Source organism: Arvicola amphibius, chromosome 13 (genome assembly GCF_903992535.2).
Source record: "Arvicola amphibius chromosome 13, mArvAmp1.2, whole genome shotgun sequence".
In the NCBI taxonomy this organism is placed as follows: Eukaryota; Metazoa; Chordata; class Mammalia; order Rodentia; family Cricetidae; genus Arvicola; species Arvicola amphibius.
This window is the reverse complement of record NC_052059.1, coordinates 20,626,711-20,643,605: the sequence shown is the minus strand read 5'-3', so window position 1 is coordinate 20,643,605 and position 16,895 is coordinate 20,626,711. Positions and strand designations below refer to the sequence as shown.

At 41.8% G+C, this 16,895-nt stretch overlaps 1 protein-coding gene across 2 annotated transcripts in view; it reads left to right on the top strand.

Moving 5' to 3' along the window:
* Pibf1 (progesterone immunomodulatory binding factor 1) overlaps positions 1–15,388 on the top strand; it is a 159,334-nt gene extending 143,946 nt beyond the window's left edge. The window contains exons 17-18 of one of the 2 annotated variants that reach the window (XM_038310669.1): positions 2,424–2,597; positions 14,997–15,388. In XM_038310669.1, the coding sequence (XP_038166597.1) occupies positions 2,424–2,597; positions 14,997–15,047 (225 nt within the window). In that variant the 3' untranslated portion in view covers positions 15,048–15,388. Of the gene's footprint in view, positions 1–2,423; positions 2,598–8,064; positions 9,944–14,996 lie in introns of those variants that run through there. The other variant, XM_038310670.1, reaches the window with a different exon arrangement.
* The last annotated feature ends 1,507 nt before the right edge of the window (positions 15,389–16,895 follow it).

Below are 16,895 nucleotides of genomic sequence, written 5' to 3'. Positions count from 1 at the left end.
TAGATTAACAGGGAAAGGTGCTTGCTGCCAAGCCCAAGGACCTAAGTCAGTGCCCAGGAACCCCATGATGAGAGACCTACTCCTCTGACCTGTACACACAATCCATGGCACAAGCATGCCCCCAATACACACACACACACAATAAATAAGTGTTGGAAGTCATTTTTCATGTTTTATTATATCTTCATGTTAAAAAATACTTAAGGTGGAGAGATGGCTCAGAGGTTAAGAGCACAGAGGTCCTGAGATCAATTCCCAGCAACCCCATGGTGACTCACAACCATCTATAATGAGATCTGGTGCCCTCTTCCAGTATGCAGCATATATGCAGGCATAACACTGCATAATAAATAAATAAATCTTTTAAGAAAAATGCTTATGGCTAGCGAATGTTTTTTTCATATAAAAAATTGTTTTGCTAAAGCCAAGTGCGGTGGCACATGCTTTTAATCCCAGCAATTGGGAGGCAGGGATTGGAGGATCTCTGTGAATTCAAGGCTAGCCTGGTCTACACAGTGAGTTCTACAACTGTCAGAGCTACACGGTGAGACCCTGGCTTGGAAAAAAGAAAGTTGCTTTGTTTTCTTTTTGATAGAGTAGGAAGCCAGGGTTTCCCCCTTTCTTGTTAAGCAGTGCGAGAGCTCAGTTACACCGTGAGGCAGAGGGTATAGCTCTCTTAGCTCTCTTGGTAAAACGTTGCCGGGCTACACAGAGCCCTGGGGTTCCATCCCCTTCACCACATACACCATGGGTACAAAACTGTAATTCCAGCATTCAGGAGGATACAGAGTCATCCTTGGTGACAAAGGAAATTAGAGCCTGGGCTACCAGAGACCTTGTCAAGAAAAAAAATTAATAAAATCCGCTGTAACTGAATAAACTTAGCATTAAATCAGTGGCTGCATTCTTTACCACAGACTAAATAACTCAATCTTGAAAGCCAAGTGAGTCTCATAAAGGTCCAGATAGCTGTAGGACTGTATTGGTGCACAGTCATCTGTGCCTTGGGCAAGACATTGGCGCTGCAGGACGGAGGAGGAGTCCAGCATTACAGGTGCCTCTCCTGCCCAGGCCCTGGAGTCTAGTAAGGCATCTAGTAGATGGCTCAAACTCCGCAGTCTGTTCTAAAATATCTGCTCCAGCTAGGTGGTTCTAAATAGAACTAGTGGCAGCCAGAAAAGAGAGGCCTGTAGGAACTTGCTCTGACATGGAGCTGACATCTATAAACAGATCAGTAGCATGGAACAGGGCATCCTTCTAGGGCCCTAAGTTGGTGTGTTGGCATGAAGATACAATCATACCTAATACAGAGCCCACCGTTATTCTACAAATAGTAGGGGAACACCCCACCTCCCCCGGAGTTTGTATCTGATGCTTAAGTTTGGTAAGTAATTAAAGTATCCACTAATGAAGACCCAGACATTTGTGAGGAAAAATAATAGGCTCGAGAAGACGTCATTGCAAATTTTACTCTAAATTCTTCAAAAAGTTCAGAAGATTAATTTTTCACTCAAAAGGCAAATTAAAATCCACCTGACAACACTGTGAAGGCCAAAGGGAGTGGGGGTGGGAGGGAGAGGGCTATCTTGAGTTTAAGGACATCCTGGGCTACAGAGTAAATGCCAAGCCAGCCACAACTTCATAGCATAGCACTGTCTCAAGTAAGAAAATAAATATTCTGGACAGGATGGGGTGTAGCTCAGTGGTAAAGTACTTGGCTTGCATGCACAAGGCCCTGGACTCAATTCCCTAGGACTGGACACATTAAAAATGGCAACTCAAGCCAGCTCCATTTACCATTTGTAAAAGGCTCCAGAAATACCACCGCTACATAAATGCTGAAGCTTTATATTGAACTTGCTGTTTGAAGTAAACTGTGATTAGTAGTCATGGAAAACCACTCTGTGTTCTATTTCTCTACCTTCTTCATTTTAGACTTGTAGGTAAGAGGGTGGTTTAAGAGGGAGGGAAAAATTTCCAGGCTAAGACTGCCTGCCATGCACAAGGCCTGGGTTTGATTTCTAGCAATCGAATAATAATCGCTGTTAACACTACTCAACAGAAAACCCCAGTAGAACTCCAGGAACAGTTCACACCCATTGTGTCTCGGTCTATAGGTATGACAAACATACACCATGGGTTGTTTTTGAAGTTCCATGTGTGACTCCAATATGCAGAAAAACTAGCAACCACTAGCCTAGAAAAGTCATTCGTAATGCTGAAAGTCATGTCATGTTTACTATTTTAAAAGTCATGTGCACAATTCTTGTACATTAATATTTTGTTTTCTCAACTTTCCTCTTATATGTATTATAATTATTCAAATATTTTATCCACCTAAAATAAATGTTTTAGTGTCAATCATTGTTCGTCTCTTTGCCTAAAATCACACTTGCTATTTTCTTGTTTTCATCTCTCAACAGGAGTTTGCAGCCATGAAACAGATCATCATTAATATGTGTAGTAAACATTCTGAGAACAACTTACTTCTTACTAAAGTGGAATCAAAAGGTGTGACAGAAAATCAAGCATCTAAGATTCTGAACATGCCAAGAGAACATGAAGACAATGTGTTTATACCGAAGCCAACGCTATTTGTAAGTACAGCTAAAAATATTCAGAATTTTAAGCTCTGATTCTCACTAGATATATTTTTCTTTTCATTCGTATTTGTTTTAAATTAATTTGGGCAGTATTAGGCAAAGGTCTTGCAATGTCTATATTAAATCCTTTCCTAAAGATGTACATTAGATGAGTATTGGATTATATGTTTCTAATTAGCATCTTGAACTTGACTAGAAATTCTATATCTACACCTTTCCTTCTCCCATCGACAGGAACAAATTAGAAGGGACTCAAATTTATTCTGCATGATTTTTATCTTTGCATATGCACATGATTTAGGTGTCTGTCCATGTTCATAGGGACCATGTGAGCCACTGCTCATAAGGGGTTAGAGGACAAGTTCAGGTCTCTAGTTTGCTGTCCTGGCCCTCAGGTTTCCTGGGCGTCTTTAGTCTCTACCTCCATGTCATCTATAGAACACTGAGATTCTAGACTGGCATTGCTGTGTCCTGCATTAGTGGATTCTAGGAATCCAAACTCGGGTCCTCATGCGTGTGTGGCAAACACTTCACCCACTAAGCCGTCTCCCCAGACCATAATGTTTTAATTTACATGAGAATAAAAGGATGAAAAGTAGCGCCTGCTCCCACTTACTTATAAATATTATGATGGGTCTTCCATAAAGAATAAAAACAGTTCATACTAACTGGAGCTAGATAGAACAGCATACGCCTGCTTCATCAGCCACCTTGGGAGGCTTAGGACAGGAGATTGTTAAGTTCTAGACCAGTGTGCGCAACTTGATGAGACTCTATCTGCAAATAACTTTTACAATAAAATTAAAAGGGCTGGATAACACACCTGTACTCCCAGAATGTGGGAGGTAGAGAAAGGAGAATCAGGGATTCGAGGCCAGCCTCAGCTACATCGTGAACTGGAGGTCAGCCTGAAATATGGTGGAGCCCTGTCTGGAAGAAAAGGATGGAGAAATGTGAAGAAAATACTGAAGAAATATTGAAAAGTATGTTTCAGCAAATAATACAAAGAGGAATAAAAGGGCAGCAGAAAAAGAGTGGTATTTTTGATTACTTCAACATGGTTTTCCAAAAAAAAGAAAAAAAGGTGGGTAGGGAGGCTTAACTTGCAATCCTACAAGACTCAGTATCAGAAAAAAACATTTTAATATTCTAACTCAGTAAGTCCTTGAACTTTAACTTTTTTAAGTCCTCTAGATGCTTATAAAAACAAGTTGTGAGGGAGGGGAAACAGGTGAACCCAGGCGGTGGTGGCACATGCTCTTAATACCAGCACTGGGGAGGCAGAGGCAAGCCGATTATCTGTGAGTTCAAGACCAGTCTGATCTACAAAGCAAGTTCCAGGACAGCCAGAGGTACACAGAGAAACCGTGTCTCAGAGGGAAAGAAAAAAAAAACAAGTTCAGGATTTGTGACCCCAGCCTTCTCGTTACACACACTGATCAGGCTTTCGAAATCAGTGATATGAAAGACATAATCATATAATCAAACCCCCTTTCCTTTTCCTCCCATGCTAGGGACTGAACCCCCTTCTTGCACACTTGTTCATGGCAAGGATTTTTCCTCTGAGGTACAATTCTAACCCTTGGGTGTTTAGACAGGTTTCATAGAAGACTTTGCTAGGCTGGCCTCAAACTCCCATTCCTACGTCTGCCCCCACAGTGCTAGGATTATAGACCGTACGTACCACCACAAAGCTTTAGCTTTCATTTCAAAATGACAGAAAGCTTCAGTCTACGTCACACAAGGAAGCCTATTGTCAGGGTCCATGTTGCAGTAAGGTAGACCAAGCTGACAGCGAGGAAAGCAGGAGGCCTCATGTGAGCAGAGTCCCAGCAGCCGTGCCCATGAGCTTCCCGTGCACGTCAGCAGCTCTGCCTGTCGCAGTTGTGCTTGCTCTAGGTCCCAGCCTCCCTCTGGCTCAGCCCTCTCTGTGAGTCTCCAAGCCTTTCTGTGCCCTCTTCCCGCAGCTACTGTTTCAGCACACACTTGCTGAAGGGGAAGAGATCAATCCTTTATCTCTCCAACTTGGTCATCCTTTTAGCTCTTCAAACTCCGTGAGATACTTGGGTAAGGAGCTGAAACTCTGGAAAGCGAAAGAGGCAGTGCGAGCCTAGTTAGCAGTACCTGCGCACGGAGCAGCGCTGTGTGTGACCCTTACTCGGACACCTCAGCTCAGTGCTCAGCATCTGGGAGGCCCAGCTGCATGGCTCACATTGTGAGTTTCAAGCCAACCTAGAATTGGGATGAAAGAACTTGTCTCAAAAAAAAAAAATAGATTAGATTTGTATTTCTAAAGCCATAAATAATATTGTAGTCTCTTCCATATATAGTTTAGCAGTGAGCCTTTTGAATTAAGAAACTTCTGAGTGAGCATGGAGTGAGGGAAGGAGAGGCGAGCAATCCCAGACATTCTCATGTTTTGTCCATTATAAACCCAGACCGACTGCCAACTCATTGAAGTTGGGCCCTACCTGTAGCATTTTTCACAGAGTAATTATGTCTACTAAACACAGCCCTTCCCTTCCTTAGAAGCTGTGCTGGTTAAACGCTACGGGAGCCTTAATCTCCTGCTCGTTTTCTAGATCCCAGGAGCAATCCACCAGGCTTATTTTGTCCGCTTTTATCAGCCACTGTTCTTCCTAATTAACAGACTTTCTCAATGTCTTATAGTCCCCACGTTATAGATTAATGCTTTTAGCTGGCTACTTCTGGATGGCACAAAGGTTTTTTGTCTTATCAGTTAATCGACTCCAAAGTCCCCCTATAACTAATGAATCACTTCTAGTAGATTCCCAGTTAATCTCTCATTGTTTCTGCAGCAGCTTTCTGGTGCCTCACAAAATCTGGAGTACTTTGCTTTGGGACTTGTTAACACTGTACTACAATTAAAGTGTTTTTATTAATTTGTACTGTTTCTCTATAAAATTATAAATATAATTAGCTTAAGTGAGCACATAATAATTATGGCAATGTTCATAGTAATAAAAGGTAATCATTAAGTATGTCTTAGTAATGTTACCTACATAAATGAAAACTGGCTTTATCTGAAAGAACCTCTGTGCCTTGTGAGCTTAAAATAAGGACTCTTCTGGGCAGTGATGGTCTGCGCTCTTAGTCTAGCCTCGGAAGGCAGAGGCAGGTGGATTGCCTGAGTTTGAGGCCAGCCTGGTCTACAGAGAGAGTTCCAGGACAACCAGGGCTATACAGAGAAACCCTGTCTCACAGGGGTTAGGGAAGAGGATGGTTAAGGATTCTTCTTACTTAAAAGGTTAATTGTATTACTAACTGAAGGAGGAATATCAAATTTAGTACACATAGCACCATTGTATAGTGGAAGGGCCAATAGAGATACTACTGCTCAAACATTTAAAGTAATACTCCACCGCATAAACAAAAGTAACACATGTTCACACAGTTAAAGTATTATTCCACAACATAAACAAATGTAACACATCCTTACACTGTTAAACAAATGCAGCACAAACAAAAGTAACACACCTTCACACAGTTAAAGTAATACTCCACCGCATAAACAAAAGTAACACATGTTCACACAGTTAAAGTATTATTCCACAACATAAACAAATGTAACACATCCTTACACTGTTAAACAAATGCAGCACAAACAAAAGTAACACACCTTCACACAGTTAAAGTAATACTCCACCGCATAAACAAAAGTAACACATGTTCACACAGTTAAAGTATTATTCCACAACATAAACAAATGTAACACATCCTTACACTGTTAAACAAATGCAGCACAAACAAAAGTAACACACCTTCACACAGTTAAAGTAATACTCCACCGCATAAACAGATGTAACACATCTCTGTTTAGTTAAATATTCCACAACCATAACTGTCATTTGAATTTCTATCTCAGTTATTTCCTTTGTTGGTATTGTTCACTAGGGCACAAATGTTACAGAAGACAATGAAGAATCTGCTACAAAATAGAAAACCCAGATTCTTTTCCTTGTTTTGAAAGCATGGTGTTGTTCAAATCAATTCCAGAGTTCCAGATACTTTTGGAATTCTAGAAATGCCCTTGGATTTTCAAAATTGAAATATTTTTACTCTTATATTAAGAATTGTAAAATAATAATATTAAAACACTTAAATATCAAAAAAAATAAAGAATAGCTGATTGTATATCTGAATTATTGTGCCCACGTTATCCATTGTCTGTTTAAAGTGAGAAAAGTCTTTAAAGAGTCGGATGCCTTTGTGAACCCCATACAGTCTCTAATACATTTGCTTGTTGTTAGAGTTCTTTTAAAATATCTATTTCAGTATCTCACCCATATGCAAACAGCTGTTGATCTGTGATACTGATCACACTAACTAAGAATTGGTAATGGATTAGAAACTCCAGTTTCTAGAAGGTAAAGCTATACTAGCAAACTAGTAATAGCACATCAGTAGCTAAAATATCTGGAAATGAATTACTCATTTTACAGGAACCAGAAATCAACCTTTCTAAGCCACTGGTATTCACTTGGCATTTGTTCACATTTTGGTGGTAACAAATGAAACTTAGATACTAGGGTGGATAAGAAATCACATATTCAGCTCTAATGTAGCTCAAAGGAGCATGAATTAATACATGACCAAGGGCAGAAGTTTGCCAATAACCAGACATGATGCTGCATGCCTGTAATTGCAGCAGGAGAGCATCATCACAAGTTCAAGGCCTGCTTTGGTTACACAGCAAAACCCCATCCAAGCCAGACAGTGGTGGGGTGTGCCTTTAATCCCAGCACTTGAGAGGCAGGAGGATCTCTGAGTTTGAGGTCAGCCTGGTCTACAAAGCAAGTTCCAGGACATCTAGCACTGTTACATAGAGAAACCCCGTCTCAAAAAACCAAAACAGAAGGAAGGAAAAGAGGGAGAGAATGAGGGAGGGAGGGAGGGAGGGAGGGTAGGAGGGTTGAGATGGTCTAACCTTCTGAAAAGGCGATGCTTGCCTGGAAGGAGGAGAGCCTGCCCAGCCTCTGCGGGAACTGGGCTTTCTCCATCCTGTCTGCATGCATAGTACTGGGGAGGGTTTTGTTTGGTGGTTTGCTTGGCTTGGCATGGCTTGGCTTGGCTTGATTTGGTTTGGTTTGGTTTGGTTTGGTGTTGGGATTTTAAGATAGGGTAACATTTTATAGTCAGGATAGCCTTAACTCCCTGTGGAGCACAGGTTGGCCTCAAACTCATAGCGAACCTCCTGCCTCAGCTTCTGTGTGCTTGGAATATAAACATGAGCCTTCACACTCACCACCTGGAGGGATTTTTAAAAGGCAGTAATCCGATAACTAGATTCTGGTGAAAACTGGTTCTGCTATTAAATGCAGAAGGCTATAAAATGAGAACTATATAGTAAATGTGTGACCAGTTTAACAGCAGTCCACATAACTAGCATTGGAAACAGAACATTGTTCCAGTATCACTCCCCACCCCACCCCACTGCCAGGGTCTTCGGGATCTGAGGATGGCCTGATAGAAGCAGATAGTAGCAGATAGAAGATAGCCATGGCTGTCTGTGTGCTGCGACTTCCAGTGTACCTGCTGCTGGGGAACAAACCCAGGACTCTGTGCATGCCAGACAAGCTCTCTGCCGTCAGAGCTGCATCCCCACCTCCTAATACTAGTATGACAGATACGTGCCACCAAGCCCACCTTTCAAGGTATTTTGTTTAAAAACTCTCATTTTCCTTTTTTTGCTATCCAATATACCTAAGTTCAGCCATATTAACTACTTTACATGTATAGTTTAGTAGTATAAAATATATACAATCTTGTAAAATCTCTAACTTGATCCTTTAAATAACTCCCTTTTCTTCCTCCTTGCCATTCTACATTCTGCTCCTGTAAATTTCACCAAATCAGATCTATCTTTCTGTGGCTGGTTTATTTTACTCAGTGTACTGTCTCTAAAACAACTTAGCTTTAGCTAAGCATGGTGGTCCATGGCTGTTATCCCAGCCCCTGGGAACCAGAAACAGAAGGATTACCCAGAAGTTCGGGGGCATCCTGATCTACCCACTGAGCTCCAAGCCAAAGAAGACCACATAGTGAGACTCTGCCTTCATCTCAGAGGATATTGCATTACTCGCTGGGGTCACTGTCGTGCATATCCCTGACCGGAGCACAGGAGGAAGATGATCTGGCTCGAGGTTTTGGAGGTTTTAACTGTGACCACTCTGCTGTTTCCCAGTATGTGAAGCAGAGAATCATAGCAGTGGAGGCTCGTGGCTAAGGCTGCTGATGACAGTCAGGGAGCAGAGCCCAAGGCAGGGACCAGATACATTGCAAAACAGGCTCTGGTGATGGTGACTTCCTCCAGCCAAGCCCCACCTCCAAAGTTAACACTACCTCTCATGTAGTGCCATCACCAGGGGACTAAGTAGTCAACACATGATCCCTTGGTGAACATTTCATAGTCAAACCATAACCGTCATTTAGAACTATACACATTCTTTTTAAGGTATCTGTTTATGCCTAAGGTTTACCTTATTCTATACATAGGGTTCTGGGCAGTGGTGGCACACGCCTTTAATCCCAGCACTTAGGAGGCAGAGGCAGGTAGATCTCTCCGTGATTTTGAGGCCAGCCTGGTCCATGAGTTCCAAGACAACCAGGACTATTACACAGAGAACCCATCTCAAACCAAAAACCAAAAACCTTCCTTCTATACACATGGTTCCTACCCAGGTGCCTCATAGCTTAGTAATGAGAAACTGTGTCTGCACTAGAGCGTGATGCACTAGATAGAAACAAGCATAGAATATTGGGAGTGTCAGGTTTGTCTTCCCAACTCTTGCTGACAGTAGTGCAAGACAAATTACTGAACTGGAAGGGAAGAAGATGTGGAATTTTATGTTAATTTAGGGCAAAATTAGCAGATACTGATGGAGGAGAATTGACAGCTATAGGAATAGATTGGAGATGATGGGACCCCTCGCCATGAAAAAGAATAAGGAAGAACACATGCCAGCCAATTGAAAGTAGCTAAAGAGTCATAAAGGAAGCTGGAAGGGCACTTAATTGCTTGTTTGCTTGCTTGTTTGCTTGCTTGCTTGCTTGCTTGCTTGCTTGATTGATTGATTGATTGATTGCTTTTTTTCTTTTAGACCAAAAAACAATCAAACCCAAAAGACAAAAAAAGCAAACAAACTGGGTCTCTCTGTAGATTTGGCCGACCTGGAACTCTGTAGATCATGCAAGCCTAACTCCCAGAAACTTGTTATCAGAGGCTGCTAGTTTGTTCCCTGCCACCCAGACTCTAAATAATCACACAGAAGCTGTATTATTTTCAATACTATTTGGCCAATAGCTTAAGCATATTTCTGGCTAACTCTTACATCTTAAATTAACCCATTTCTATTATTTTATATTTTACCACGAAGCTCATGGCCTAGGCAAGGTTCCAACTGGCAGCTTGTGTCTTTCTCCACTGGCAACTACATGGCTTCTCCTGATTCCGCCTTCTTTCTACCAGCATTCAGTTTAGTTTCCCCTGCCTATCTCTATTCTGCCATGGGCAGGCCCAAGACAGCTTCACCAATAAAAGCAACACATACACAGAAGGACTTCCCACACCATTTCCCCTTTTCTGTTTAAATAAAAAGGAAAGCTTTAACTTTAACATAGTAAAATTACATATAACAAAACATATATCAAGCTAGAATTATAGCTACAATATTTATATCTACTTTATCTTTTATCATAAGCAAGGAAAACTATAATTATAGCTATCTATTCTTCAACTCCATCAAAGACTCCAGAAGGATATAATAGTACACCTAAGTAAACAGGAAGTACATTATAAGCAACTTCCAAAACTCTAGAATTGACAGAGATGTCTCATTGCCTGGACAGTTCTTCTGTATTGTTGGGGCATTCATCTTCAGCCTACAGGCCCATAGTATCTGGAAGACTTTTCCACAAAGCAGGAAATTTCAAAGACAGTTCCACCTATATTGGCAGTTTGTCAGTCACTTTTTCTGTGTCCTACAGAATGTCTGGCAGACTCTTTCATGAAACAGGAACCCTGAAGAACCATCTCACCTTTAGGCAACTTCAGCAGTCATTTCTCTGTGGGTCCTGCATGTCCAGTTCATCAAGCAGTCCAGGCAAGAGCAGTTTCTTGCCCAAATGGTTAACAAACTCCATAAATAACCTCTTCGATACCCATCTTCCTCTCGAAGTAGATTGGTGCTTCAAGAAGCAGATGTGTCTGTCTCACATCATGAAAAGTTTTAACTTCTTAAAACATTTTAAATGCCATATTCTGAAGGTCTCTGAAAGATTTGAGAATACCTATCTAACTGAAATATGTCTCTTTATATCTAGAAAGCATAACTAATATGACTACAAGCTTGTCTATTATGGACGACTATCTATTAACCTATATTTCTTAATTATACATTACATTTTTAAATGAACTGCACAAGCACAATACCTTAATGAAGAGCAGAAATATACATATAACAAAATTGACCTTAAATTTATATCAATAAACCAAGATCCATACCAATGAAAATTATTCATCTTTATAGCATAACACCCTTTAAATGTAAACAAACATAAACAATCATTTAGGGAATTTGGGTGTAGTTCTCTCCAAACTGCTTCTTGCTTTTTGCTGGGCGAAGTATTTTTAGGTGATGTTCATGGCAACCTTTCGGAAGGTCTTGGTCCATCAAACCACATTAGTCTAGAAGGATTCCACAGGTTCTCATCTTTTGTGGAAACAAAAGAAAAACCTCTTTTCCAAAGCAACAAATCCTTAGAGACCCAAATTTTGAAGCCAAGGTAACCTTTAAAAAAAGTATATATGTTGGTTTAGCTTAGCAGCCCATACAGTGAAATGTCTCTGTACTTAGCTCCTTCACAGTCAAAAAGATTCAAAGAAAACACAATAGTATACATAATCTAGACTCTCTGGTTGGCCAATCACTTAAACATATTGATTGTTAGCTCTTACATTTAGAATAAACCCATTTCCATTATTTTATATTTTACTATGAGGTTTGTGGCCTACCAGCAAGGTTCCGAACAGCTGGCAGCTTATGTCTTCCTTTTCTGGTGAAATATATATTTCATCCTGGCTATATTCTGTTAAGCCATTGGCAGAAAGTGCTTCTTTATTAACCAATAAAAAGCAACACATTTACAGAAGGATTTCCCACATTAGAAACCTACCTGCCTCTGCCTCCCAATTGCTGGGATTAAAGGTGTATACCACTGTGCTTGGCACTAACAACCTTCTTAACAAACATACCTCTGTCTTTCTTAGTAAGATAGGGTCTTATGTATCCCAGGCTTGCTCAGACTCACTATGTGGCTGACAATAACCTTAAACTCCTGATTTTCCTGCCTCTGCCTTTCAGGGCTAAGACAGTAGGTATGAACCACCATACCCAGTCCAAATATACCTATTTTGTTATTGTTTGAAGCAGGGTCTCAGTTTGTAGTCTAGACTGACCTAGAATTCCTGCCCCAATCTCCTGAGGTGTACATCACAATGCCCCCAGATAAAAACATTCCTTAATTTGAATCTTAAGATATGGAGGAAAATAAGATTGTATAGAAATATATTTAAAACTAAGTTCTTCCTAGTACTAGTTATGATCAAATGTCCACAATACACAGAAATTATTTTTAAATGTAATCTTTAAAGCGTGATTTGAATCCCAAACAACACAATTCCAAGACAATCTGTTTTACCTTTAAAAACTAAAGCTTTTTAAGAAATATTAATTAGATATTCAAAAATCCAATATCCAATTTTATTCAATGTCAAAAATTGGGTTTATATAGGGGCCAGCTGCCAAATACTCTCATTAATATAGATTACATTTAGATGAAAAGTTAGCAGCAGAGATCTGTTTGATCATTAAACCAGCCCTTATTGAACATCATTTTATGACTTCCCACAGAGAATGCTTATTAAGTAGATGATTCAAGTAAACAACTGTAATAACTTAGAGAAGTACGGAGACTTGGGGCTGGATATGTGGCTCAGTTAGTAGAACACTTGCCCATCATGCATAAACCTGTGGAATCAGCCCCGGCACCACATAAAACCAGTCATGGTGGCTGTGCCTGTGATCCTAGTCCTGGAGGAATCGCGGCTTCGTGGGGATCAGCAGCGCAATATCATCCTCAGCTGCATAGCTGTTTCCTGCTGTGCCTCCTTGGGAGGACGAGGTGGTCTGATGTCGCACACATTGTGTCCATGATTCAACTCCTGGTCTTCCTGCCTCCACCTCCCAGCTGCTGGATTATTCCACCAGCCCAACAGCATAGGTGACTTGAGGCCCACACAGACTGTGCAGAGCTCTGTCTCAACAGCAATAATAATCCATCGTAAAGGCTCCAGGTCTTTAAAAGAGTGCCAACAAGATCCTGAGGTTTCAGAGCAGGCTTCCTGAGTAGGGGCAGCTTTGAACTGGGGCCAGACACAGGATGGCCATCAGTTTGAGACTAGTTCAACTTAACAGCAAACTGTCTCATAGCGGAGAGGGGGCCAACGGGGAATATGGAGTACTTATGTTGAGGTTTAAGTGTTTTACATGCACTATGCCACTGACTCTCCTAACCACCCTCTGGAGCCTATCACTGTACCAGCCAAGGCCCTTAAAGGAAGCTTGACACGGTTGGAGAGACTGCTCACAAGCACGTGGAAACCAAGGGAGAAAACAGGACCACAACTGCCCTGAGCTGTAGCTGTTCCCAGGGCTCGAAGGAATGATAGCCTTTCTGAAGAAACGGTGTTCACAGACATCAGTCACCACTACCAGACCATAGCCAGACCAAAAAAAAAAAAAAAAAAAAAAAAATGTGTGACTTTTCCTCTCTGTACCTCCAAACCCTCTCTGCTTCCTACTAATGAACAAATCAGAATCTAGTGGTCACAGCCAGCCACTTCCTCGGCACACTGGCGGGGTAGAAAAGGAAGAAGGGGAGAGCAGAGGGCCCGGAACACCTTGCTCAGCCCTTTCCACCCCCACTCATGTTACATAGTATCTGAGCTGGCATTTGTCCAGGTCTACCAAGGTAGTAAACAGCTGGACATGTTGGCCGGTACCTTTAATCCCACCACTTGGGAAAAGCAGAGTAGGCAAATCTCTTGTAAAGTTGAGGCCAATCTGGTCTACATAGTGAGCTCCAGCGTACCCAAAGCTATGTAGTAAGACCCTGTCTCAGAAACCACAAAGTAAAGAGGGGACCCAGATACCTACTACAGACACCAGGGTGGCTTTAAACTCATTCTAGCCCTTGTCCATCCAAGTGCTCAGATTACAGGGGGCCATCACCACGGACATTTTCTAAGATAATAAAGGAATATTGTGAACAACTCCATGCTCACATATTAGCAACTGCCGAGGTAGGAAAATCACTTGGGGAAATGTGGTCTGCCATAACGTACACAAGAGGAAACTCTGGAGCTGGGGAGCTGAATCGGTAGGGAAACGTGCTTGCCAGGAAAGCAGAAGGACCCAGAACCTATCTAGCTCCAAGTGCGGTATTGTAAATTTATAGTCCCAGTGTTCCTACGCCAGGTGGAAGCCAGAGACAGGAGAGTCCACAGAAGCCTAAGTGCCAGCTAGAAATAAAAGGTCCCACCTCAGATCAAAGTGGAAAGGTAAGGACTAATGCCCGAGGCTGTCCATGGACCTCCACACATGGCCATGCACAAATAATATATAACATGTATCTGATGAGCTGGAGAGATGGCTCAGCCTAAGGACAAGATCGGGTCCCACTCCCCAAGTCAGGTGGCTCCCAACCATCTGTAATTCCAGCCCCAGGGAATCCTACACCTCTGGTCTCCACAAGTGTGTCCCGCACACAGACACACATCTACAAACTGGAAAAATAATAAACATCTTTTAAGATGTGAGTTGACTTACAGCTCTCAAAACAATACTAGGCCCAAATAAATTAACTGGTAAATTCTACCAAACCTTTCCGGATGAAGTCACACCAATTCTCCTTAATCTCTTTAAAAAGTTAGCAACAATTTCGAATTTGGGGGTCGTTACAATGATAGAGTGTTTGCCTGGCATGCAGGAAGCCCTGGAGTTCCAGGCCCAGCTTCACACCAATCAGGTATGGTAGAGGAGCCATTTTCTAAGCACTTGGGCAAAGAAGACAGGAATATCAGAAATTCAAGGTCATTTGGGGCAGTTTGTTTAAAGCCAGTCTGGGTTGCAAGAGATCTTGGAGAAGGGAGAAGGGGGCTGGGGGGGGGGGGGGGGGGGGCGGTTACCAACCTGTTTTCCAAAGCCAATCTTAATAACGCTTAGTGCCAAAAACTAGTGGCTATGTAGTTCTGTGCATCGCCTCCTGCTTGTAAGCATTTTATTTAATTTACTCATTTTTTTTTCTTTTCAGACTAAAACAGATGCACAAGAATGGTCCAAGAATCAAAAGATGAAGGCCTAGTATTTGGTGCTGGAAAAAGCGAGACCGTAACCCTAACCTAGCCAGGCCCCTCCCTCCACGCCGCGCCCCCAGCCAGGCCCCTCCCTCCACACCGTGCCCCCAGCCAGGCCCCTGCTTTGGAGTGGAGTGTGTACTACAGAAGCGCTGTCTCTGTTGGGGAAAAAAACGTTCATTTTAATCATGTACTTGACATTTTCAAATATAAGTAACTTGATGTTTATTTTAACTAATTTTAAATTAACAAATTTCAGTATAATCAACATATAAAGTACAAATAGTTGTATGCTTTATATTTTGGTTTTATGTATTTTGTTATAAAATAAATGCCTTCTATCCTCTAACTAGATTGTTTTCATAAATAGAGAGTTCTTCGTAAAGGGTTGGCTTGTAAATATTTTGGTGAATAAACTTCCTGAACGATATAAATTCTGAGATCACATAATACAAGTACCAAAACACCTGACATTCTTTAACACTAAGAACCATTTGTGGTTGGACAGTGGTGATACATACCTTTAGTCCCAGAACTTGACACCGAGTCAGGCAAATCTCCGTGAGTTCGAGGCCAGCCCAGTCTACAGATCAAGTTCCAACACAGGTTCCAAAGCTACACACACACACACACACACGAAAAAAATGAAAAAAAAAACCCTGTGTCTAAAAAACAAAAGAGCCGGGCGGTGGTGGCGCACGCCTTTAATCCCAGCACTCGGGAGGCAGAGGCAGGCGGATCTCTGTGAGTTCGAGACCAGCCTGGTCTACAAGAGCTAGTTCCAGGACAGGCTCTAAAGCCACAGAGAAACCCTGTCTCAAAAATAAAATAAAATAAAATAAAAAAGAAAAATCATTTGTGGGGCCACAAAACTATCTGAAATCCATGCCAGAAACCCAGACAAAGGGGAACTGACTCCCAAAAGCTCCTGTGCTCTCTTTATGTGCACCAGCATACATACAAATGGCGCACTACATACAACACACTAAAGTGTATAAACTGATAAGCCTTTTTTTCTCTTTTGTGAAGAGGGGTTTCCCTTTGCTTGTCTTTGAAACGGTCTCACTGTGTATCTTTGGCGGGTCGCTAAATAGACTAGGCTAGCCTCAGGCTCACCTATCTCCCAGTGCTGAGATTAAAGGTGTGTACTACCACACCTCTGGCTCTTTAAAAAAATATTTTGATGTTCATGGTTTTTTCCCTTATATTTCATATTTTCATTAAGCAGGAAAGTTTGCTGTCTGTGGTGAAGTAACAGTTTGCTAAATCTTTTTTTTTTTTTTTTTTTTTTTTTTTTTTTTTTTTGAGACAGGGTTTCTCTGCAGCATTTTTAGAGCCTGTCCTGGAACTAGCTCTTGTAGACCAGGCTGGCCTCGAACTCACAGAGATCCGCCTGCCTCTGCCTCCCGAGTGCTGGGATTAAAGGCGTGCCAGTTTGCTAAATCTTAACATTGTTAATCATGGGGCAGTGTCAGGCACACATCTGTTCAGTGGGAAAGGAGGCAGTCGGATTTGTTCTGTCTTATCATACATGTTCCCTTAGGTATGTGGGCATGTCTAAAATCCCAGCCCTTGTGTGTGGGGAAAAGGAGAGGTCTGGGGCTGTTTGTAGCTCAGTGATAGAATGAAGGCTTAGCCTGCAAAGAAGTGTTCAACTCCAGCACCACGGAGGAGGACTCGCAGCAGCAGCAAAAGAACACACTGGGCATGGAACCTAGGGAGTTGAGCTAACAAGAGCTCAGCACTGTGCTACATCACCAACCTACAGCATACAATTTGGACATAGACAGATATATCATAAGGCAAGATTACAACAAAGATTTTGTTATTTCCCGCCTCAGGTGCTGGGAATGGAA